This window comes from Fukomys damarensis, unplaced genomic scaffold (genome assembly GCF_012274545.1).
Source record: "Fukomys damarensis isolate Sample0158 unplaced genomic scaffold, DMR_v1.0_HiC HiC_scaffold_17, whole genome shotgun sequence".
Taxonomy (NCBI): domain Eukaryota; kingdom Metazoa; phylum Chordata; class Mammalia; order Rodentia; family Bathyergidae; genus Fukomys; species Fukomys damarensis.
In genome coordinates, this window is record NW_022900929.1 from 43,068,444 (window position 1) to 43,091,448 (window position 23,005).

The window sequence follows — 23,005 nt, forward strand, 5'->3', positions numbered from 1 at the left end:
GAAGGGAAGGCAGGGACAAGGGGAAAAATGAGAATCAAGACCTATTATGTAAAGGTACAGAATCCCAATGGTGAATGTAATTGTATTGTATACCTAGATTGTATCAATAACCTCAATAAAAAGAAAAAAAAAACTGGAAAAAAAAACAACCATGATTCTCCACAAAATAGAAGGTTGAGATAAAATAGGAGCCCTAATGGGGACACAAAACAGGGATATTCAGACCTTAATGCATGATCTATTTTCCACCAAAGGGAAAGGAAGAAATATCTTTGTCCCTGTCCTCCTCTGCAAACAATATATAGAATATGTCTCTTTTTTCCCCTTTACTCTTAATTTCAAGACTCTGGGATGGCCAGGGTATCCAGCTCAGTGGTTTGGTGGCCTGCCTTGCAAGCGCAAGGACCTGAGTTCAATCCCTGGTACCAAAAAAATAATAATAATAATAATAAGACTCTGGAGTGCGGGTGGTGGTGCTGTAACAGCAGGGGGTGCCATGATGTCTCCAAATGAGGTCGGATAAAAGGAATATAGAGAGACCAAATAATTATAACTTTTTAATTGTGTGTTTAAAAAAAAAACTGAGGGGCCTAGCACGGTGGCACACACCTATAAACCTACCACTCAAGTAGCTAAGGCAGGAGGATTGCCACCAGTTTGAGCCCATTCTGAGGTACATAATGAGTTTTCAAGGTCAACCTGGGCTACATAGCAAAAACCTGTCAAGCAAAAGGCAGAGAGAGTGAGAGAGAGACAGAGAGAGAGAGAGAGAGAGAGAGAGAGGAAGAACACAAAAATTGTGAGGGCCCAAGAGATGAAAGGAAGAAAGAGGGGAAGAGGAGGAAATAAAAAGAATTAAAATGTGCTAGGTACCATGTACCACTTCCGTATGATAAAGTAATCATTATGTACTGCAAACATGTACAAATAAAATTAAAATATATTTTAAAATTAGAAAAATAAATCATCTTATAAATCAAGAGAAAAAGAGAAACAAAGAAAAGCTGTGTCTTCAAGATACAAAAGTTAGCCAAGGTTACAATGCCTTTTCCCTTCCAGGAAACTCACTCGAAAAAAAAAAAAGCAAAACAAAAATTTCCTAAGAAATCTTGAAGATACAATAAGTCTGTAAATCGGGGCCCGTACTTTTCACCTGTAAAATGAGCTTCCTCCCACAGATCTCCATCTTCAAAAAAGCAGCTTTCTTAAATGGCCAGAGAATTTCTAAACTTCAAATACGAAAATGGTTTACAGGCTCAACGCAGCCCAAGTGCGCCGCCTAACAGACAGTAGAAATACACATCCTAGATCGCCACCTTGTGGTCACCCCGAAGACCACATGAGGGCGCCAACCCCAGACCATAGTGTACCTCTCGAGAGCTGAGAGCTTGCTTACACTATTTTTTCTGAATTCATTCTTTTAAAGTTCTGCCTAATACAAATTTTATACCTCTCACGGCCGATATGTCTTAAAATTCTTTTTTCTGTGATATAAATCAGCAAACCTAAACCCTGTGGGGTGAGGCAAGGTTCCCAACTCCTCTGTGGAGGACCTCCTTGGACCCCATAGTGACTCGAGGGCAAGAATAGCGGCAGATTCATACCCTACATAGGAGGAAATCCCCTACAACAGAAGAAACATGTCTCAGAAAACACCATACTTATGATCCGATGGAAAATTCAGCCCCTAGCCTACCCTAACAATGCCTTAATGGGGGAGGTCACATTTAAAATACATATTTTTAACTTTTCCTTTTTGTCAACAAATGATTGCTGCAATAATGCAACATCTTAAGATGGCTGTAAAAGCTATTCTCACTCTTTTGTTAGTGGGCCAATCTGATTTTCTGAGAACAGTGCCCCTTTCAGTTTGTCTTTCCTCATGGAGAAATTCCTTCTCACTTTCACTAAAGATTTTGCCTGAAAATCCATGGTATTATCTGAGTTTTATTGCTGTCATCACTGAAGCAAGTTCCCACATGCATCTTCATCAGATTCAAATAAGGTATATTTTCACAATTGTCTTGGAGTATCTCCAGTCTGGGAACTCTTTTGGAGGGAGTTAATGGTGGTTATGGTTTTGAGAGGCTTTGGTCAATAAGGGAAGTTGTGGTAAGATTTCTTCCTGTATCTGCTGTCATTCAAATGTTTTCAGTTTAGTCTAACACACACACACACACATGTACACACTTTTCCCTTTAGCAGCTAGTACCATGGATCTCTGCTTTTCTATTTGTTTCCACATATCCAAAGTTGGGGGGAATAGCTGTGACACTTGGAGATTAATCACATCCTCTGGAGCAAAGAAACAAATGTTTCTGTGTTGTGGTCAGGGAGGAGATGAGCGTTGGTCTTTAATCAGCATATATGAAGATCTTAAGATGTATGCATGTTTATTAACTAGAAAAAAATTAAGAGGATAAGAGCAAAAATAAATAATCCCATAGCAGCCATTTTAGATTCTGCAGATAAGTCCTTTATTATAATGAATACATAAAACACCTTTTAGTCAGGGAGAGTTAAGCGAGTATGATCTAATAAATTTTTAAGACTCTGACTTACTAGGGTGATTGAAAAGTTTGGGGGAAAAGGAAAATTTCTAATGTCATCTCTTGATCTTATCAGACACAGACACTGTAATACCAAGTAACACAGAACTGTTGTTTTATCAGTACGTTATTCATGAGTCTTTAATGGTTTCCCCAACGGTTGACATAGGGGAGTAACAAAAGTAGACACTTTCAAATCATTCCTTGTGATGAACAGAAAAATCCCTGGATAAATAGCTAATTCACTTGGATTTTTGTCTCACCTCTTCCACTAATTTGAAAGTCTCACCCAATTCTTTAACTTCAAGCTCCTGTATACAAAGGCATCATCAAAAAGCTGCTGGGGTATTAAAGAATAACTGAGGTGAAGCCGGGCATGGTGGTGCACACCTGTAATCCCAGCACTCAGTAGGCTGAGGCAGGAGGATCACTGTGAGTTTGAGACCAGCCTGGGCTACACAGTGAATTCCAAGTCAGTCTCACTATGTAGCAAGACCCTGTCTCCAAAAAAAAAAAAAAAAATCCAAAAAACAAAAAATAACTGAGGTGAGAGCACTTAAAATGTAGGAAAAATACATGTAATGACTAAATTACAGAGTGTAAGATCTGAGAAAGCTAAGCTGACCAGTATTACAAAACGCTTATTGTAGAAAAGCTCAGACTAATAGGATTATGTCTTCATTTCTCTTGGATGCAGTGTATTTAATAGAATGGGTTACACAGAGGAAGAAGCACAGGAAATGAGCAGAGGAAACAGAGCTGGAGACCTTTCAAATGTCTCGCTCATTGCCATCTAGGTCTAAATCGGAGGTGGGCCACCGGCTGTAACCAATACTGGATGGCATCTACGCATCAAAGTGCACAGGCACCGCTGGGTTACCCTCGCAGGCAATGACAACTCTTCTGGTCCTGGCCCTAGCCCGATATCTGCAGTTCGGGGCCACGGAATTTCCCGTGTCCCTGCAGTCTGTGACCTTCACGACACCTTCATGGCAGTTCATCTGGTTGTTCTTGCACGGGATACTGGTGGTGCTGCAGATACTGTGAATGCTCCAGATGTCCTCGTGGATGAAACTGTTGAAGCGCTTGCACCTTGGAGTAGTCATCTTCCGCCTTTGCATCATCAGGTTGCAGTAGCTATCGTCACCACCTGTCTCCTGGGGGTCCACGTGCTGCCGCAGGAACCGCTGGTACATGCGATCCTGGCCATAGGAGGGCTGCACCAGCCCCAGCCCCAGCAGGGTCAGCAGCAAGAGCAGAAGCAGTGAATGGGTCCTCTGGAGAGCCATCACCACCTTGGAGGTGCCTAGAGAGGGCGCAAAGGGCCAGAGAAAGGGCGGTAAGAACTCGGCCCGGAGAGACTGAACAGCGAACTGACATTTCCCTGACTCCACGGTCTCCTCTTTCTCCTTCCCTCTTTTCTTGTGTGATTTCCCAACTTTCCCCACCCTTGTCTCCCTAAGAGTGAATATTTTACCAACATGTACTTCTTGGGAAACAGAAGCTTTTCCTTTTTCTAGAGAGCAGTTGGTGTAACTTGTAGAGTAAGTCAGGGCCTTGCTGATTGTGTTTGGTCGCCCAAGATTGTGTGGTCAGAATATACAAAAAGGCACTTCTACACAAACCTGCAGTTGCCTGCCTTTTGAGGTATGATCTTTGGGGAGGGAGTGTTTTGGTTCCCAGAGGCTTACTTGCCAACAGTTTGGGTAGAGTCAGGTCAACAAAATTTTATATGCTGATTTCCGTAACTTACATCTAGGAATTGAGGGAGGTGAAGAAATGAGCAGAGTAAAATTTCAGCCTAGCCTTCCCTCTCATGACTATTCTTTTAGTGGTGTAAAATTGGGGTTTCTTTGGAAATCTTATTTTTTTAGAAACCAGGGTATTAAAGACTTTCCAGACTGCCTCTTTCTACCAAGTTTCAAGGGGTGGAGGTGGGATGACTGGAGGACACCGGCTAGCCAGATGCTGCCATCTGCTGGTCACTCGTGGGATTAACATGAACTGTGATTCCGTTTGGGTCCTGCGGAGAGGCAAGATTGATTGATGAGAGCGCACCCGTCTCCTTATTCAAGAAGTGAGCAAGCTAAAGCAACAAAGACAAATTTTCAGTCAAACGAATCCATTTTCATTTGTGCAGTCTAAGGGCTGGCCCCAGCGAAGTCCTGGTTTGAATTATGCAGATACTGCTGTCCATTCAATGGCCAGTTTCACTGTCTGAGTCACTGAAATAAATAAATGGCTTATGAGGGATCTGTACTTCAATCCTGTGATTAGTGACAGTGACCAGTGGCAAATATAATTATTCTCTTTTTAAGTGTCACTTCCCATATCCGTGCCATCTTTTTTGCTTTCACACATAAAGACATAAAGCTCTATGCCCTGTTTCTGTGACTAGAGGTATAGATACAAAATCATGTGTTAGGAAGAGAGGAAGTAAGTTGTTTGGGGAGGAAGGCTGTTAGGGGAAGCCGATTCTTGATTTAATATTCTCTCTCTTTCTCATCAGTGGACACAGCCTTCGAATGAACACTTAGTACTTGGGTTTTATTTATTTATTTAATTTTATTATTTTTTAGTACTTGGGTTTTAGCTCCAGCAGAGCAATGTACTTGGGTGCTTTTTCTGATGACTCCTCTACCTTTATACTGTTTTTATTTACTTTCTCTCATTGTTTTTTGTGACCAAGAATATAGTTTGGTTTAGTAAGAAAACTGACTACAGAGAAGACTTAAATCATTCATGTACAATCAAACCCTAACTTGGTGTGGCAGTGCACGCCTATAATCCCAACACTTAGAAGGCTGAGACAAGAGGATCACTGAGTTGAAGGCCAGCCTGGGATACAAATTGAATTCAAGAGCAGCCTGAACTACAGAGCAAGACCCTATCTCAGAGAGAGAGAGAGAGAGAGAGAGAGAGAGAGCAAAACCCTCACCTCAGCTATGTTAACCACATAAGTAAACAAGACACAGAAAAGTATCTGATGGCAGTGGTCCAATATAGACATCAGAAGGTGCATCTCAGGGCTCCAGTAACAAGTAAAAAAATATCTCCAAATCATCCCAGCACATGCTCTCTGGTCAAGATTTGCCCCAGAGGTTTTTCTGTCATGGCACACCAAAAGAAGTTCTCCATGAGAACTCGTGTTTTATGCCGTGGTCTCAAAGCCCTAGGTGTGCCACGCTGATGTTTACACCCCTCGCAAGGGTTCAAGGCTCGTTCTCCCAAGACGGTGCCATGGGTAAGCGGTAGACTCCATCCCCACCTCACTCCTATGCTGCCGAGAGGTGAACAGCTCTTCTGACACATTCTCCCACCATGATGTTCTGCCCTCGCCAGCAGGCGTAATGGCCAAGCCATCACGGAACGAAACCTCTGAAACTGAGACGAGATACACCTTTCCTCTTTTTAACTCCATTATTTTGTCATGGGGACAGCAAGCTAACTAAACACTGAGTGAGCTCAGTGAAATTCTTTAACTGCTCGGTGTATTTCCTCATAAGTGAAATGCTCATAATAACGTCTATCTCTTAAAAAGCTGTGAACAGTAAATCATGAAATTTACCACCAAACCTAACATAAAGGAAGTGCTTAGTAAATGTTGACAACTATTGTTTTTACCAATTTCATTTTTCTTGTTTTCCTCTACTTTTTTCAATCGGGATAAAATAATGAATGACTAGAATGAGTTACAGTAAACATAATTGTCTCCTCTTAATTTTGTAGTTTATTGGATATAATGAAGTCTGTTTTTAAATGATTAGCTTGAGATAAAATGACTTTCTGTAACTGCATGGTGGTGGACACCTGTAATCCCAGCACTATCAAAAGCTGAGGCAGGAAGATTGAAAGTTTGGTCCCAGAAAGTTTGAGCTCGCGCAATTTAGTGACTTAGAACCCATATCAAAATTTAAAAAGAGCTGGGGATACAGCTTAGCAAGAGATCTGGATTTATTCCCCCACACCACATACACACACAAAAAGATTTGATTGTAACTTTTCTCATTGCTGAGACAAAATACACAACGCACAAATTAAAGGAGGAAAGCTTTATTTCAGTTCACCATTTGTAGAGGTTTCAGTCCATAGTCTGCTCTCTCTAAGGCACAGGGGCATAGCAGAGAGGCATTGCAGAGAAGAAACAGTCCGGAGTATAGCAGGGAAGGCAGAAGACAGCAAGCAACAAGCAACAGCAACAGTAGCAGCAACAGAAGTAGCCTGCTTTCTTTCTGTCCCTTTCTGTTCCAACTGGGCTACCTGTCCTTTGGGCAGTGCCATCCACACCTAGGGTCAGGCAACCTTAATCCAGCATCCTAGTATCACACCTTAGTTGAGGCAGCTCTGAAAAGCTCCACCTATGAGTGCATGGGGCTTTGCGGGGACATCTAGACACACATCATAACAATCTGCCCGTGGCTGATCCCTCAAAAATTCATGCATATCCCTTTATGCAGAAGGCATCTGGTTCATTTCTAAGAGTTGCCAAAGTCCTAACAGTTTCAGCATTGTGGAAAAAGTCCAAGTTCAAAATCTCCTTTGGGATTTAAGGCAAACTCTTAGCTGTGAGCCCCTGTACAGATGAAGGAAAGTTAAGCACTTCCAACATACAATGGCACAAGATTAAACATCACCACTCCAAAGGTACAAACAGGGGGATAAAAAGAATGGGACCAAAGCCAGTCCAAAATCCATCAGGGCAAACATTAACTCCCATGGTTCCATTTCCAGCATCCAGGGCAATCTATGGCAAGAGGTGAACTCCAAAGGGCTTGAATGGCTCTGCCCCTATAGCACTTCAATGGTTATAGCTCCCATGGCTTCTCTCTTGGGCTGGCTCTGCCCCCTCCTTACAGTTTTCCTCAGATGATTCACATCCTGGCTTCTGCAACCTTCCAGGGTCTCTGCTGCACCTTTGGTTTCACACTCACAGCCTCACACATTGCTCTCTCAGTAGCACACTGCCTGGCTTCCCAGGCCTTCTCCAGAAATCTGGATGCAAGTGTTCCTGATCCCACAACTCTTGCATTCTGTATGCGCCTAGAACCAGCATCATGCGAATGATGCCAAGGTCTGCTACCAGCTGGAGCAGTAGCCAGGCTTCCTTGTCTCTTGACTGTAGGGGTCAAGTGCCTGGATTGCTTTGTGCTATGAACTCAATCTAGAGGAACAAATTCCCTAGGGCACCGCCATTCTGGAACATGGGGTGGGTACCAGGGATCAAACTTGGGCAATTTCACTTGCAAGGCAGGCTCCAGAACCACTGAGCTAAATCCCAGCCCTGGGGCTCTCTTCTTACACTTACAATTTTGAGGCTGCAAAGGGTGAAGTCCTGCTGGCTTCTGTGATGCCCTCAGGCCATCTTTTCTATTGTCCTCTTCCTTCTCAGCAACCAAGTTCTCCTCTGCTCCATCTTTGTTACCTGAGCTTTCTTTTTGGCCAAATTAAAAATGTTTTAAATTATTCTGCTGGAGTCTTTGCTCACAGATCTGGCTAAGAGCCCTCAGCTGTAGGCATGCCACTGCCTCAACAGACTGCCTTGGAATTTCCTCTGCAAGTTTAATTAGTGCACCACCCTGAATGTCAGTTTCAGGCAGTCTCTGGACAAGAGTAAAATGCAGACAAATTTTTTTTCCCACCACATAGCACACATGGTCTGGAGTCCAACTGCCAAGGCAGTCCTTCCTCCCAATAGAAACCTCCTGAGCCTGGTCTTTACCTGCTGCATTCTAAACTTATTCTGGTCTTCTGACCTCTGAGCAGAACCTCCCATCAAGTACAATTTAAAGTATTCCAGGGCTGCTTTTTCAGCCAGCATCTCCAAACCTTTCCAAAAAGTCCATTTCAAAGGCTCCTAAACTGCACAGTCAGGTATAGTCACAGTAATGATCCCACTCTTGGTACCAAAATCTGTATCAGTCAGTGCTTACTGGAGAAACAGATTTAATACAAGATATACAAATATATAAAAATTTACAAGATTGGCTTACAATGGCCACCCACAGAGTCAGGCATGGAAGAGTGCTAAAGGTCTGTCTGTACACTGAATAGCCAAAGGATCAGGACAAAGTCCAGGAGCTCACTGTAGTGTCCCAGGCAAGTCCATATCAGGAGGCTGAAGGGTCTGCAATGGAAGCCTGAAGGGTCTGTGCCGTAAACCAGAAACTACGTTCCAGGTGAAGGCGAAGGCTGGAACTCCTCCAGTGGAACAGAAGTGAGCCTTCCTTCTTCCTTCCCCTTTTACACCATTTAGGCAGCAAACCCATTAGTTTCTGTCACTCCACTGGTTGCAGTAAACTTCAGTAAATCCACTAAGGCACACCCAGTGCTGTTCTGATCCTTTTTCTGTTCTTGTTGTACCAAGGATTGAACTGAAGACCTTGCACTTGTGAGGCAGGCACTGGCACCATGGAGCTAAAGGCCCATCTCTGCAGATCCAATTTTGTTGGGCATTTCTTACTCTAGTTGACCCAATCTGTTAACTGTCACAGTTGTGATAGAATAAGAGACCCAGAGCAAACAGTTCTAAGATCGGGTATTCAGCTGCTAGTCCCATCAACAGGTAAGGAAGCACCAGACCCCATGACCATACAATGCCCACAGAAGAGCCATTTCCCCAACACTAAGGCGGGGTGCACCATGGCAGCACTCCCAGTGGATGTTTGGAGAAGATACGGCTATGACGTGATCAGTGTAAGAATGTTTCACGTCTTTCAATTCCCCATCGACACCAGGAAGGGCAGTGATCTGCAGTGACTGTGCTTCTCCTCTGGACAGCAGTACTGGTTAGAGAACTTGAGGTAATTTCTGACAATACCTTTACTGTTTTTTTTTTTTTTTTTTTTTTTAGAGAACACTTCAAAGGCCATTCAGATCCTTCTAAAACTGCCATAGATCTACCCCATAGAACACTAAATATCTTTGAATGCCCCCACATCCCACAAGAAAATGGCTTTTCACTGTAACTTGTAAGTGTGTTTTAGTTTTTAAAATTACTTGCCTATTTAATTTACGATTGGCTATGGTTTCTGTTTTGTGAGGTTTTTTTGTGTGTGTGTGTGTGTGAGACAAGGTCTCACTATTTAATTCAGACTGGCCTTGAACTCACTATGTAGCCTACACTGTTTGAACTCAGGGCAATCCTTCTGCTTCAGCCTCCTGAGTGCTGGGAGTAGAGGTGTGCGCCACTGCACCTGATCCAGTTTGGGGATCCTGTGAGACACTGTCTAAAAAAAAGTACATTTTAATAGATATTAAATTAATTATTAGATTTTATTCTGTACTTGTGGTAAATCAACAGACATTTTCATCTCAAGTATTTTTGAGGAGCTCAGGGACCCCAGCACTGGGCCTGCAATGTAGCTAACCGTCCTGGGAGTCTGACTGTGAGTCTAGAAGGGCCCGGGAATCCAGAGTTCTCTTGGTGACATGGAAGGCATGTGACTCAGCGGGCAAAGTACACCCTCATCCTAATCAGCACTTCGACTGAGCCACCCAGTCCATTTCATAAGAACAAAGGACAACTTTGGTAAACCACTGAAGAATACCATGTTATATGCTGAGGGAAAAAAAAATTATTTTTTGGTCTTTCACAATACTGAAATAAATTGCAGTTGAAAAAATTTCCATGAACAATATAGACTGTGATTCATAATGAAATCAAGTGAAAGTGTGTTCTTGGGAGTTTACAGAGAAAGCAATACATGATCGCAGAAGGGACAGCCATCCTTAAAAGGATAAAAAGTATTCACAGACAGCTGCCGCCCAATTCACTGACATGGTACCCACCTGCCATGCCCTTTACATGTGGGGTATTCAGTCTCTTGGGTGTGTCCTCTATTTCTAGTTTTTTGGAAAATCTTGTCAATCTTTCATTGATTTATAATCAACTACATTTCTTCCTCTACAGTTAACAAGTACTGACTTCTTATGTAAAAAGTAATTGTAAAATAGAATCCCAGAATTCAAAAATTGCAAAGTACAGCACAAGAGGCCACAGTACCCAAAATCGACATTAGGTGGCAGTCGTGGATAGAAATATTGCCAACCTCGTCCCTGGAGCAGGACAATTGTTCTGTGTAATGTAGGAAACTGTTAGTTGTGGGGGCTCTTATTCCTTATGGAAGGGAGTTTGAGCTCATAGGCCTGCTCAATCTCTGTCCAGAGTTTCTATGCTTTAGATATTAAAACCAAAGACACCTCACTAGATGCAAGTGTCAAGGCAAAAGCCACAAAAACTTCATATCTGACTGTAGGATATTACAAAATATTTACAAATTGCAAGGTTTTGTGGGTGCTATTTCCAGGTAAATCATTACTCATGTGATCTTGGGCAAACAACTCACTGTTTACCTGTCAGTGTTTCCCATGGTGTATAATCTACAGGAAGGCAGGGACCATATTATTCACTGGAAATCAGTGCTTGTCTCATAATAGACCTTTAATATAATTTTAATGATTGACTTCATTTTCCTCTCCAGGCCTAAGTTTCCTCATCTATAAAATGAGAGAGATGCTAACTCTAAAGATCTGAAAGTCCCCAGTTCTCACTAAGCATACCAGAGGCTTTACTAGTTTCAGTAGCAAAAGTCCAGTGACATGGAAGTATGAAGACAAGTTAGTATAAATTTAGTCAGTGTCACAGGCATCAGTTGGAAAAATAGATGACAGGGTGACCTATGGTCCTAATTCACTGAGATGCCTTTAACCCTTTGGGCTAGATGTGTTGGACAAACTGACATATCATTTATAGTTAAGATAGACAGGCACCACGCAGCAGATTAGCTTCCTAAAAAGTCTCTTGCTTTTCAGAGTTAGAAAGCTCTCAGGTCTCAGTCTGGCAAGGCAAGGAGGTAACTTTTTTTTTTTTGCAGGATCTGTACATTTATTTTGTACCAATGCACCTACGGTTTGCTCAAGCTTATTGTAAACTTGACTCCCTGATACATCCAGAAACTACTCCCAGTCAGCATGCAACATGACTAATAATATCTAACACCTGCTCTGCTCACGACTTCCTCGCTCATTTATTCAATCTAATATTTCTCTAAAGCCAGGAAATGCAGAATTGTCAGAAAAACAAGGAAGGGCCAGAATGTCTGAAAACAACTAGGTTGTGGGTGCTGACCCTCACTCATCCGCACATATCCTTCCTACAGGGGTGGAGAGAACAGATACTCAGATCCCCAGACTTGGCGGAAACATGCAAACCAGGGGCGCTGCTCTTGGACAAACCAAGGGCGTTCACCTTTTTCCTCGGCATGACTGGGTCAAATATTAACCACCTGAAAGGATTAGAAATGTGTTAGGAGGCACACTTGTATAAACATGTCCTTTCTCCCCAAAACTGCCTCTTTCTGATGTCCATGGATCTTACTCTTTTTCATGACTGGATTGAATTTTCATAATGCACATGCAGCAGTCTGGATCCATAAGATGCTCTCTGATCTTATGGGCCACCTCCAAGAACTGCCTTGGAAGAAGTTTGTAGAGTAAAACATGATCTTCTGGTGACAATTTTATACTATACTTTCTATTTGTCCATGTAATTTGGTTTTGTGAAAGTATGGCAAGCAAGATATTCCATAGATTTCATAGACCCAGGAAAGTTTCTCTAGAGAAGGTTATGTGACACGTATCAGTATTGTGACCTGCCAACCACCTCAACCTCCCAGCTGCTATCTCCAGAAATATCCTCACTATATTAAACAGGCTTCTCCTTTCTTTCATCCTTACCTGTTCACAACCGACTAACTCCGAGGCCCCAGTCTTTTGTTCCTTGAGGCACAGTTGCAAAAAATAATTATCTCCAACACTAATGCACCACTGCAGCCATTCGTAAACTGAATTCATCGCCTGAGTAGAAACAGTGTGCTAAAGTCACCAGATCACTTTGCACATCCTATAGTTGTAGCAGCAAAAGTGCCAATAGTTTCCCTAGGCTGAGCACTCATCTACACGATGTTGGATCTACAGTTGTGTTATTCTTTTCCAAATCCTCAGCCCTCTGTTGTCATCCTGTTACGGAAGGAATTGGCAAGGGACACACAGAGGGGCAGCAGAATGGAGGTAAAATTTAAAAATTTACTCCATCGATGGGGATCCATGACACCCAATGGCAGAGTCCTGATCTACCCCCACTAGGGTTACAACTCCTTCTTTTATAGGGTTTTAAAGCTTTGACCTTACTCAGTTGGTTACACTGCATTTTCACAGTTCACACTACTGAGACCCAAAACATGATAGCAGGGCAATTGACTTTCAACCGGATGCATTTCTTTGTTAGGGAAAGATTTATTTTAGATTTATTCAGTTACCTACTCTAGCCAGGGGAACGGGAGCTTGTTTGATTAACAAAACTAACAATGGTTCTTTTCACTTACAAAACTTTTGTGAGAGACTAGGTGTTTCGGGACCCATACCGGTTAATTCTGAACTAAGCAGAGTGAGGGGAAGAAGTTATCTTATTATTGTGACATTTCCTAAATTTTCGCTATTAAAGTTTTCCCTATCAATCCATCTTCTTCCAAGTATTCAATCTGCCCATGTCTGAGGTGACAACTAAGGACAATTGCCTTCCAGTAAACAACTGCACATGAAATCATCATCATAATTATAATAATCAGTGTTAACATTTATTTTATGAAGTTGTCATATATACGACTTCCTATAGTCATCACCAAGACTGTGTGAAGTAGATATTTAAGCCTGCTTTGCTTAAACACCAAGGTCGAACAGTGGATGAACAGTGCAGTCTGACACCAAGGCCTCTGATTGCAGGGAGAAAATCTAGTCATCTTTCCAGACTCAGCTCAGCCATGCCTTCTCTGAGTCCTGAATAATCCTCTTCAATCCCACCCGGTCCTCAGGGGAGTTGCCCCCTGCTTTGTAGACTCACTGTATCCAGTATTTACCCCTGTGGAGGCAAGCATGGAACAGAGATCCCAAATTGATGGCTGAAGTCACTTTGACTTGTCTTCCACAAGTTCAGGTGTGTGTGGAAAGCTGACCAGTTGGCCTGAAGAAAGCCTATTTGTATAAGAGCCTGCGATGCCCCTAGGGAAGGATTCATCCTAATAAAGGAGCAGGATAAAAAGCAGGAGAGAGATACAAAGGTCCTGGAGCAGTGGGGAGGAGTATGGTATGTGTCCTTCATACCCCTCTGGGTCCTAGGGAGAGGATGACACAGTAAAAAAATTGAATAAAGGGGCTGGGAGTACAGTTCAGTGGCAAAGTGCATGCCTAGCTTGTGTGGGGCCCTGGGGATCGATCCCCAATGCCAAATACACAAAAAAAAACTAAAGACTGTTCCATGTAATTTGAGGTTCAGAAAACACATAGGCAAGGCAGTGTAAAGAAGTTTACTACTGCCGTATATTTTTCTTGTATTTGGGGAACTATCAGTATATCTTATTCATTTCGGTTGTCAATTACAGGTTTTGTTCCATTATCCTAGGCAAGAATATAGATAATTAAAGCTGGGCTTATTTCTCTCCAATCCACCCCTCCCATTCACTCCAAGGTTGACAGGGATGGGGCAGTGGGTGGGGGCGGGGGAAAAGTACTTTTCTCCACCGGAGGACCTCAGTGGGACAATTCTGAGGCAAGCAGAGCATCAATTCACACTATCTGCTCTACCAGAAAGGAAGGGATGCATGGCAGGGATGGGCCTCTCTCAGGGAGCTGAAAAAAGGAAAGGAGTAAAAAGGTAACCTTACCAGGGAGGTCAAAGGGTGAACTTGCAGGTATATTTACAACCTCTAAGAGGAACTTCAGGAACGTGCAGAAGAACGTACACGGATCTGAAGTTCAGACACCACAAGTGGGATGGATCTGGTTTTGCCTCAGGGTGGTGTAACCAGGGAAACAGACCATGAACCACCCCTCCTTTGATAGTAAATTGATCTCATTGCTGCTCCAGATGGAACCCTTTGAAAGAAACTTGTTTTATTCATCTCTATACTCTAAGTACTGAAATAATGACCGAGACTAGGCTCCAAATTCTTTAATTGTTACTCATTGCTCCTAGAAACGGCATCATCTGATCTCATTCTGGAGACTTGAATCATGAAAACTCTCCTGGGTTCTTTTCAAAGCTTACAGACCCTGTTGGATTTGGTAGAAGTAACCAAATAGGCCTGATTTCCAGGCAAAGCAGGAAGGCTTGCAAGTTTCCAGCAAAGCTCTGCTCCTAGTTTGCTAATAATTCTTGAAATCTGCAGATGTGCCTTCATTTTTGAGGTGTCTTCCTGGCTCCAATGCAGGACTCTCTAGAAGGGTAAACTCTTTAAGCAGCTGTCAGTAATTTATGTACATCCTTAGGCACGTGCTTCACTTTAGAGCCTATCTTAACAACAGATTTTTTGCTTTTTGTTTTTTTTGTTTGTTTTTCCATACTGGGAATTGAGCCTTGGGTCTTTGAAATGAGCTCTTTCCCAGCCCCCCGCCCTTTTAAATTTTGAAACAAGCTCTTACTTATCTCTGCTCAAATTTGTGATGCTCCGCCTTGGGCTCTCAGAGTGCTGGGATTACAGGCCTGTACCACCTACCCGGCTTTAACAACAGTTTTTAGTAACAGAAAGGGCCTGAGGATTTAAGGAGGAAAAGTGGGCAGCATAAAGAATCCAGAAAAGGGCAAACGTCACCAGCTTTTCAGCTTTGTTGGGGCACAGCCCTGTCTGAACTTGGCATTGATCCTTTTCCTCTTCCCTTCTCCGGGCACCCCCACTCAAATCCTGAGCTAAAAGAAAAAAGGTTTGGGTAGTGAGAAGAGGGCTAAGAAAACCTCCATAAACTTCTTTCCCTCGGTACCTAGTGCTTCAGGAGAACTGGAGTCTCTGGCAAGGAAGAGGCAGATGTGCTTGTACCAGTACTATATCAAATGCCAAACTTTGTTCTGCCAGGGCTAAAGTTCAAAGTGTTTGAGGAGCAAAGAGAAGTAATGGGACATGGGACCCACATGGTAGGGACTCTTTTGGCTTCTACCATGGTACCCAAATGTTCAGTTTGCTTTTGTGGGAAAACACACCATTTGCAAGTAGTCCCTATTTTAAATAAATAACAGCACTTCTTAAACAGCCCCCAAAGAACTGAGCTCTTGAAAGTTCCCAACCACTTGTTTGGTAGAGGGGAGAGCTGCCAGGGTCACTGCAATACCCCCATGGTCTCATCAGTCACTGATCGCCTCAGCAGTTCCTTGGAGGCAGCAGGCAACTCCCATAGCCTGAGAGGACTTGAACAACACGGCCCCCTCTGATACCCGAGATAAGAGCTCCATTCTAACTCAGAACACACCTACACACACACACACACACACAGCCGGCACCATGGCCTGAAATACTTGCTCGAGCACCAGCTGGCTCTAGACCAGCCTCTGCTTTTAAGAGTTACCCAACACTCCTGGGAACAGTCAGGGACTGTCTCTACCTCTGGGCCTGCACCTAACAGCTGTGGAGGGATCACAACTTGCTCACACCACTAACAACACAAAAAGGCAGTTTGTTTCTTTTTTACCTCGACACAGGAAGTTATGCTGAAACAGAAAATGTGAGTTTAAAAATGTAATATTTTATTACCACGCATCTAGGTACATAATCATTTGTTTCAAAATACAAGGAATTAGTCTATTAATGAACATCATATTTCTGTCAGTAACTTAATACATGTGAAGTAACTGACGAATGAGAAAAGCTACTCACATATTTTTTTTAAAGTTCTGACAACTTGAAAGTCATCGCTATTTCCTGGAATCTTTTCCTTTGTCTCTCCGAGAAACTAATAGTCCTTACACATGGAAAGCATGACATTCTCCTTCCAGGAAATCCAGTGGTGGTGTACCTTTCCCTTTTATACAGAGTATATGTGTTTGATTCTGTCCTTAGGACTAATTATAAAAGTAGGTAGGAGGTAGTAGGAGGGAATACAGTGCACGCTCTCTGAATTTCCTTTATAAGGCTAATATTTTGGGGTCCACAAGCATAACACTTATGGTGATTCACAAAAGCAATGATTAAAAGAGGAAAAACTCACATGAAAAAGTGGATCTGGCCTCCCGGAAGTGGGGCACTGTTGTCTGAGAGAATATGGGGACAAAGTCCTATATGTCCAAAGACAACAATTAAACACTCACTTGTCAACAAACTTTGGATTTTGTTCCCATTTCTTCTTTCCTGGGCACTCTTTGGAGCATAGCTGTTGACAGGGATCAGTCTTTGCTCAAATACAGACTACATGAAAACTCTTAAAGGTCTCACCAGCTGACATGGGTTCACTTTTTACCCATCTATTTTAATATGAGTCATAGGCAAGTGCTCTCAACAATAACTTGACAGACACTTGCATATAAGCATATAACCTGACATCTGCACTCTGGTCATCGCGAAAGCACACTGTTTTGTTTCCGGGTGGCCCCATCCTCTCTGCCAAGCTACATAACATAAAGTTCAACTCCACATTACTGGAGTGCTTTCTTTTATCCAAGGGCCAGGCTACTAACACTTCACTATTCCATGCAGTTACAGAATAAGATAGGACAGAAAGGAACCCAAGACCATCTTTCAGCTCTTCCCCATTTTACAGATGAGGAAACAGGATCAGAGAAAGAAACACTAATTGCCCAAGGAATAGAAATCACCCTTCTGCACTAGCTAGTTAGCAGCAGTGCAGTTAAATAATGGTTTGAATACCCGAGGCTGCCTCTGGGAATTTGATCATGTGCTAATCAGATAAATATGACACCAGAGTTTGTACTGATTACATTCATGACTTGGCAATAAGGTTATTGTTACAGGGAGAGGGTCTTGGTTCATTGAGATATCCAAGCTCCAGGATAGTAATAAATTTTGTCATTTGATCATTTGATGTGCTGTCTCACAGCAGGAGAGCTGGAACCCCAATGTCCCAGCAAGAAAGCTTGGCGCAGAGGCGGTGGGCAAGTTTCCAAGAGTTTCACAACACTGGCTCAGGGTGGGCCAAGGGTGGGAAGGCAGAGAAAACAACAAACGAAAACATCTGTGCCCCAGTGTTAGTTCGGCCTGCAAAACGCGGATGAAGACTGATTCACAGATCTGGTGATCAACTTTGGTACCCAGCAAAATATTCTTAGTTTTGAACAATCACAGGTCTCCCGGGGCTCCCTTGGGTTCGCAGAGCATAAGGGTCCTGTTTGGAGCCTGCATCCTACACAATGAGACATTCGCGTGTGTGTCTCTGCCTAGGTGCGGAAAATAGAAATCAGGATGGGAACTCAGAATCACCAACTCCTACAAAAACAGACCTTTTCTCGCCCTCAACTCCTCAGATTGGTCCGCAAACGCCTCTCGGACAGACCCACACCGCCCCTGATGGGAAGGAGCTTCCCGGCCCACACAATCCTAATAAAGGTCAGAGAGGGGCGAGGGGGCAAGCATTTCGGCCACTGACGGTGTCAGAAATAGGTGGCAAGTGGAAAGAGGAGATTTTGTTTCTCACCAGATTCTTTCTAGTAGGATGACGGGGAGCTGGTAAACCCGCTAAGATGTTCCTTTGAATCTTGCTTTGAACGCGCGTGGGGTCTGAGGTGGCGCCCCTGTGTACGCACAGGTCCGGACCGGGTGCGGAGAGGAGAATTTGCAGTCTCTGAGCAGTTGGGGCCGCGCCCTATTTTGCCCCACAGGCCCCTCCTGCCTGGACCCGCCTCCCTGCCCCTTGGTGGCAGGAGGATCCCCGCCCCTGCAGGGAAAGACTGGGGTCCTCACACTGTCTCCAGTGTAGAGTGGGGACACACACACACACACACACACACACACACACACACACACACACACACACACACACACACACAAAAAACACGGTGCCCAGGAGGAGTGACCAACAGGAACCCAGGGAGCTTCTTGCCCACACTGGCCAGCAAGAAAGTCTGTCTGCCACGTAGTCACTCAGTGCTGGTTTCTTTTGTAGGACAGTCCAAACGCGGGAAAGTTTGCGCCAGACTTAACTTTTCCTAGTATTTGCTAAAGAGGAAGTAAACAATAAAGTGTTTAAAAACGTAGGGCTCGTCCGGGATTTGAACCCGGGACCTCTCGCACCCAAAGCGAGAATCATACCCCTAGACCAACGAGCCCCGCTGCAAATTGTGTTCCTTATAGCCCGCTGAACTATCTTACTATAGTTTACATTAGCAACAGACTCCCAAGCTGTGCTTTTTTTTTTTCCCTCTGATACGTAGTTTACGCCTTACTTATTCTTCCATGTTTGCCAAGATCCACGTCTCACTCTAGCCCTATTCTTGCTTATTTTCTTCGCTCTATAACCTGGACACTTCCAGCGGCAGGATGGGGTGAGGAAAGGCAGCTCTTCAGAATGCGAGGCACTCGACTGAGCTTCCTAAAGTTGGGTCCAAAGAGTCTAGCGGAGAGCCAGTCTCACCGAGGGCGGGAGCGGAGCTGCCCTGCGGGGCGTGGAGTCCTGAGTCCAGGACAGACACTGGACATCTGTCCACTCCCCTGCTGCCATCTTACGCGCGCGTGAAGTCCTAGAGGTGAGAGGAGGGACATCCAATTCCAGGAGCATAGTGGGCTGCGGGTAAACAAACAAGCTGGGGGTGAATCCATTAGACGTCTGTTTGGAATGTGTAGGACCCTGGCAATTTCCCTGAATAGGAATCACGCTCACTGTCTCTCCAACCTTTGCTTAAATTGTTTCCTCTATCTGGAATTCACTCTCCTGGTATCATCCCAATGCACATTAAATTTTCCCCTTCTTCCTGTCCTGTCTTAGCTCAAAATCTTTTGGGAGAACTATACAAACAAAGTCCCTACATAAGTTTACAATGCCTCATCAGTCGACGTGTGTGTGTAGAATGGGGCAGCAGAGGTCGCAGTTAGGGATGTGTCCTTAACAGTCCTGCAGGCCGCAAGGAAGTTACATGTACACATGTGCGCCACCCCGTAGCCCTCAGTCTCGGAAGTCGGGCTTCTGGTAGCTACCTTAGGTGGGATCCACGAGAAGCCAAAAGAGAGCACATCTGCCAGTAGCTCTAAGCCAATGTTGGCAAGCCTTTTAGAGACCAAATGTCCAAACTGCAACTCAAAGCACACTTATTTATTGCAAAGTGCCAGCCTTGCAATTAAACCACAATACTGAGGTTTTAGTTTAGAAAAAACAACTCATACATTAACATCTTTTGTCTTAAATGATGAACACAATAACAGAGCTATCAGTGATACAAATGGCTTTTTTTGAAAGGTAAAAGTTTGTATTTGGAGTGCTTTTGATCAATTAATGTGATCTTTGCTGTTGTGTGCATGCTGATAATTTGCCAAATCTTGGCTCATACTTCGCTAGTTTGGGAGCAACTCAGGTCATGTGTTAGTCTGTTTCTTGTGTCAGATTTGATATAATTCAAAGCTGAAAACAGCTGCTCACAAGCATAAAATGATCCAAACCAAGGAAGGAAAGCAACCCCAACAGTTTTCATTGACTTGAAATTATTTGACAGAGAATTCCACACTTCAAGGATTTCATTTTCAGAACTACCAATTCCACTGACCTTTGTCATCCTTTACGCTCTATATTCTATATCCTATGCCTTCTCAAGTGTTGCACGCAGGTCAGATAATTTATTTTTCCAGATAGAGTTTCTTAGAATTCTAATCGCTCCATTTCCAGATTTCCAAAATCTAAGCAGTGTAAGGAGGAAAGATCAAGTTCTTCAAATTTGGCTTTATCTGAAGAAGTGAAAAAACACAGGGTCCTCTCCATCTCATGGAACCATAAAAATCTGTTACTAAAATTCTCTTTTGCAGTTGTTATAGTGCTAGAAAATTCCTTGTAGATTTCCTGATGGCTTGTAGCATGGTCTGCAAATATTGTACAAGTTTATAAATGTATTTTTAGATTTGGAAAATATTTCAGCTGCCCACTTTGAAGATCTCTTTGAAAAACCTGCAGTTTTCTCTCTTTGATATTCCAAAACATCCTTTCTGCTGTTTTCCCTATACCCTGTAGTTTTTGTTCAGTACATAATAGTGTAAAGTCTGTTATAAACAACAACAACAAAAACTGAGGTTGTTACAGCAGGCTGTATCAGTAATTTGTGGCTATTCCTACCCTTTTTAATTCATAAATAGCCTAATTTCATCCAAGCAAGCTACAAATCTCTCCAGGACTCATCCTCTGCTCAGCTCCTGCACATTACTGTACATAAGTAAAGCATTACACTGTGCCGGAACCTCATCAAGAAGTGTTTGAAACTGTCAAAAGTTAAGAGCATGAGCCAGGATGTAGTTAAGCATTTTTGTGACATGTTTGAGAATATTGTGTTTTGTTTTGTTTTGCTGTTTTCCCCGGCATAAAGAGCTTCTTGATGTTTAATACAATAAAAGTAAATGCTGGGTATTTGCTTCTTTAACAAAGGACTGTATGAAACCAGACCTTGCCCCCACCAGCAAGGTGCCCCATCACTAGAAATTGAAGCCATTCTTTCTGATCTTATGTCTTGTGAAAAAAGCCTGCAGCACAGCATTGTAGATATCCATTCTTTGTGTTCTTTAAGCAATAACACCAGTTTTACCAGCTCTTCTCTCGTGGTGTCACCAACAGCATAATGCAAAATTACTGTTAGCTTTGTGTGATAATTTATATCTGTGCTTTAATCCAAGCATACGGGGTAACAGGCTACCTTTTGTGAGTCAGTGTTGAGCTGCTAACTAACATCATTTGCCATGTTCAGGACTCGATCTTTAACGATATTTCTACTAAGTGCACCTCAGAGATGCATTTAATAATTTTATCCTTGTTTGAGAAACCATGAGGAAAGGAATTACTCCAGGACTACATGGCTATTTTGAAAAATTCCCCATCCAAGAGGGGCTTACCATGTTTTGCTATGCACAGTGAAATTTGAAAGCTGGCAGCTGTCCAGTGATTTGCTTTAGGTAGCTGTAAAAACTAAGATACTGGGAATAATATTTCCTCAATTTCCCTTCAAGAAATTCTTTCCTTTCAGTCTCCCCAAGTTCAGCAACTCTTTTGCGGCTGGTGTCAAAGTGCCATCTGACACTTGATGTGTGACACACAACACTTTCACTACATAAAATACATGATGGTTTCCCATTGCGTTTGATTACTCCACATAACTTTATTCAGGCCTCATGGGATGATTTCAGCTGTTTTCAGTTTTGCTTTTTTGGCTGTGGTCATTTTTTGGTGTTCAAGACTTGGAGTCTACAGAAACACACACACCAAAAAAATTTTAAGTACCCAATACAAATCTATCCTTATACCAAAAACAGATACACTGTTCGTTAACACTAAAGAATTGGATATTCCCTGACTCAACAAACTATGGTAGTGATTCTCAGCTTGAGTTCCTTTTAAATTTGCTGACCACCAGTGCAAGGGGGCAATGTTTCATTGACCACCAGCTATTGGCCTGCTCTGAAAAGGCAATTGAATGCATTTCCTACCTTGGGGAGAGTTCTGCTAAAATCAGCCTGTCCAAGCAAAACAACAACAACAACAACAACAACAACAACAACAACAACAAATTGCTCTTGTTTTCATAAATTCTTCACAACTTAAATATGCTGCAGATTCAAATATGCCAGGGGCACACGCACATTACAAGAATCTCAGTCTCTTAATTAGTATAGCTCTTTGCTAAATCTTAGATATAGAATGTCAAGTTTTCATAAGAATACAAAGCTAAAATCCGTCGTTAATAAAAAAAAAAAAAGAAAAAACGAACGTATTAAAACTCACAACCACTCCAAACAAGTACATTAGTTATCTCCTTGGAAATAGTTGGAAAGCTCAGATTCATGACTAATAGGTCGCGTGCGTGACGTCATCAATAAGGGCAAATTGTTACCAGACGCCGGGACGCCAGGGAGACTTGGCTCTTGTGCCCATAAAGAGGGTTCTGTGCTGGCGGCTGCCCAGGTGGCATAGGCTCACTCGTATGGTAAGGTGTTTCAGCCAGTATAGAAGTAAACATAATACACACGTCAGTTCCTCGATTGAAGTGTGACAACTCTCTCGGAGCCTCAAAACAGCAGCCTCTCCTTCGAGCCGGAATCGAACCAGCGACCTAAGGATGACTACACGTAGAATCCTCTACAGTCCTCCGCTCTACCAGCTGAGCTATCGAAGGGAGCACGTGTAAAGGGCTTTTAAATTCTCTATTCATAACAACAATAACCAAAGACCGGGACGCCATGACAGACCTTGGAGAGTGAACACTGCGAAGGCATGAGCCAGTTTGTGAGAGAGCCGCACGTCCACAGCTATAGGGACCACCCTTGCAGGAAGGTGCTCCTACCTAACAAAGGAATTTCCACACCGAGGGAGGCGCGAGCTCTCACAGGGACCCCCCAGAGCCTGCTGAGGCTGGAGAGCCTGCGGGGTGTCAGTGCGTTGGCGGCGGGAGGGGGTGGGGGCGGCGGCGGCGGCCCTTGAAGCGGCGGGACCGAAGAGCT

The 23,005-nt window shown here is 43.2% G+C and overlaps 1 protein-coding gene and 2 non-coding genes across 4 annotated transcripts; all 3 read right to left on the reverse strand.

The window, feature by feature from the left end:
* Window positions 1–3,230: 3,230 nt before the first annotated feature.
* Window positions 3,231–18,289, reverse strand: LOC104876277 (ribonuclease 4). 2 transcript variants are annotated; one of them, XM_010644238.3, is made up of 2 exons: window positions 18,018–18,289; window positions 3,231–3,855 (listed from the first exon to the last, which is right to left on the reverse strand). In XM_010644238.3, exon 2 carries the CDS (start codon window positions 3,836–3,838, stop codon window positions 3,395–3,397), a length of 444 nt encoding a protein of 147 aa, XP_010642540.1. In that variant the 5' UTR covers window positions 3,839–3,855; window positions 18,018–18,289; the 3' UTR covers window positions 3,231–3,394. The 2 variants fall into 2 exon arrangements, with proteins under 2 accessions (XP_010642540.1, XP_010642547.1); XM_010644245.3 differs by lacking the exon at window positions 18,018–18,289 and adding an exon at window positions 16,578–16,633.
* A 287-nt stretch (window positions 18,290–18,576) lies between these two features.
* On the reverse strand, window positions 18,577–18,648 carry Trnap-ugg. Its single transcript has one exon. It is a non-coding gene; the product is annotated as a tRNA-Pro (tRNA).
* A 3,941-nt stretch (window positions 18,649–22,589) lies between these two features.
* Trnay-gua lies at window positions 22,590–22,680 on the reverse strand. Its single transcript is given in 2 exon segments — window positions 22,590–22,625; window positions 22,644–22,680. It is a non-coding gene; the product is annotated as a tRNA-Tyr (tRNA).
* Between the last annotated feature and the right edge of the window lie 325 nt (window positions 22,681–23,005).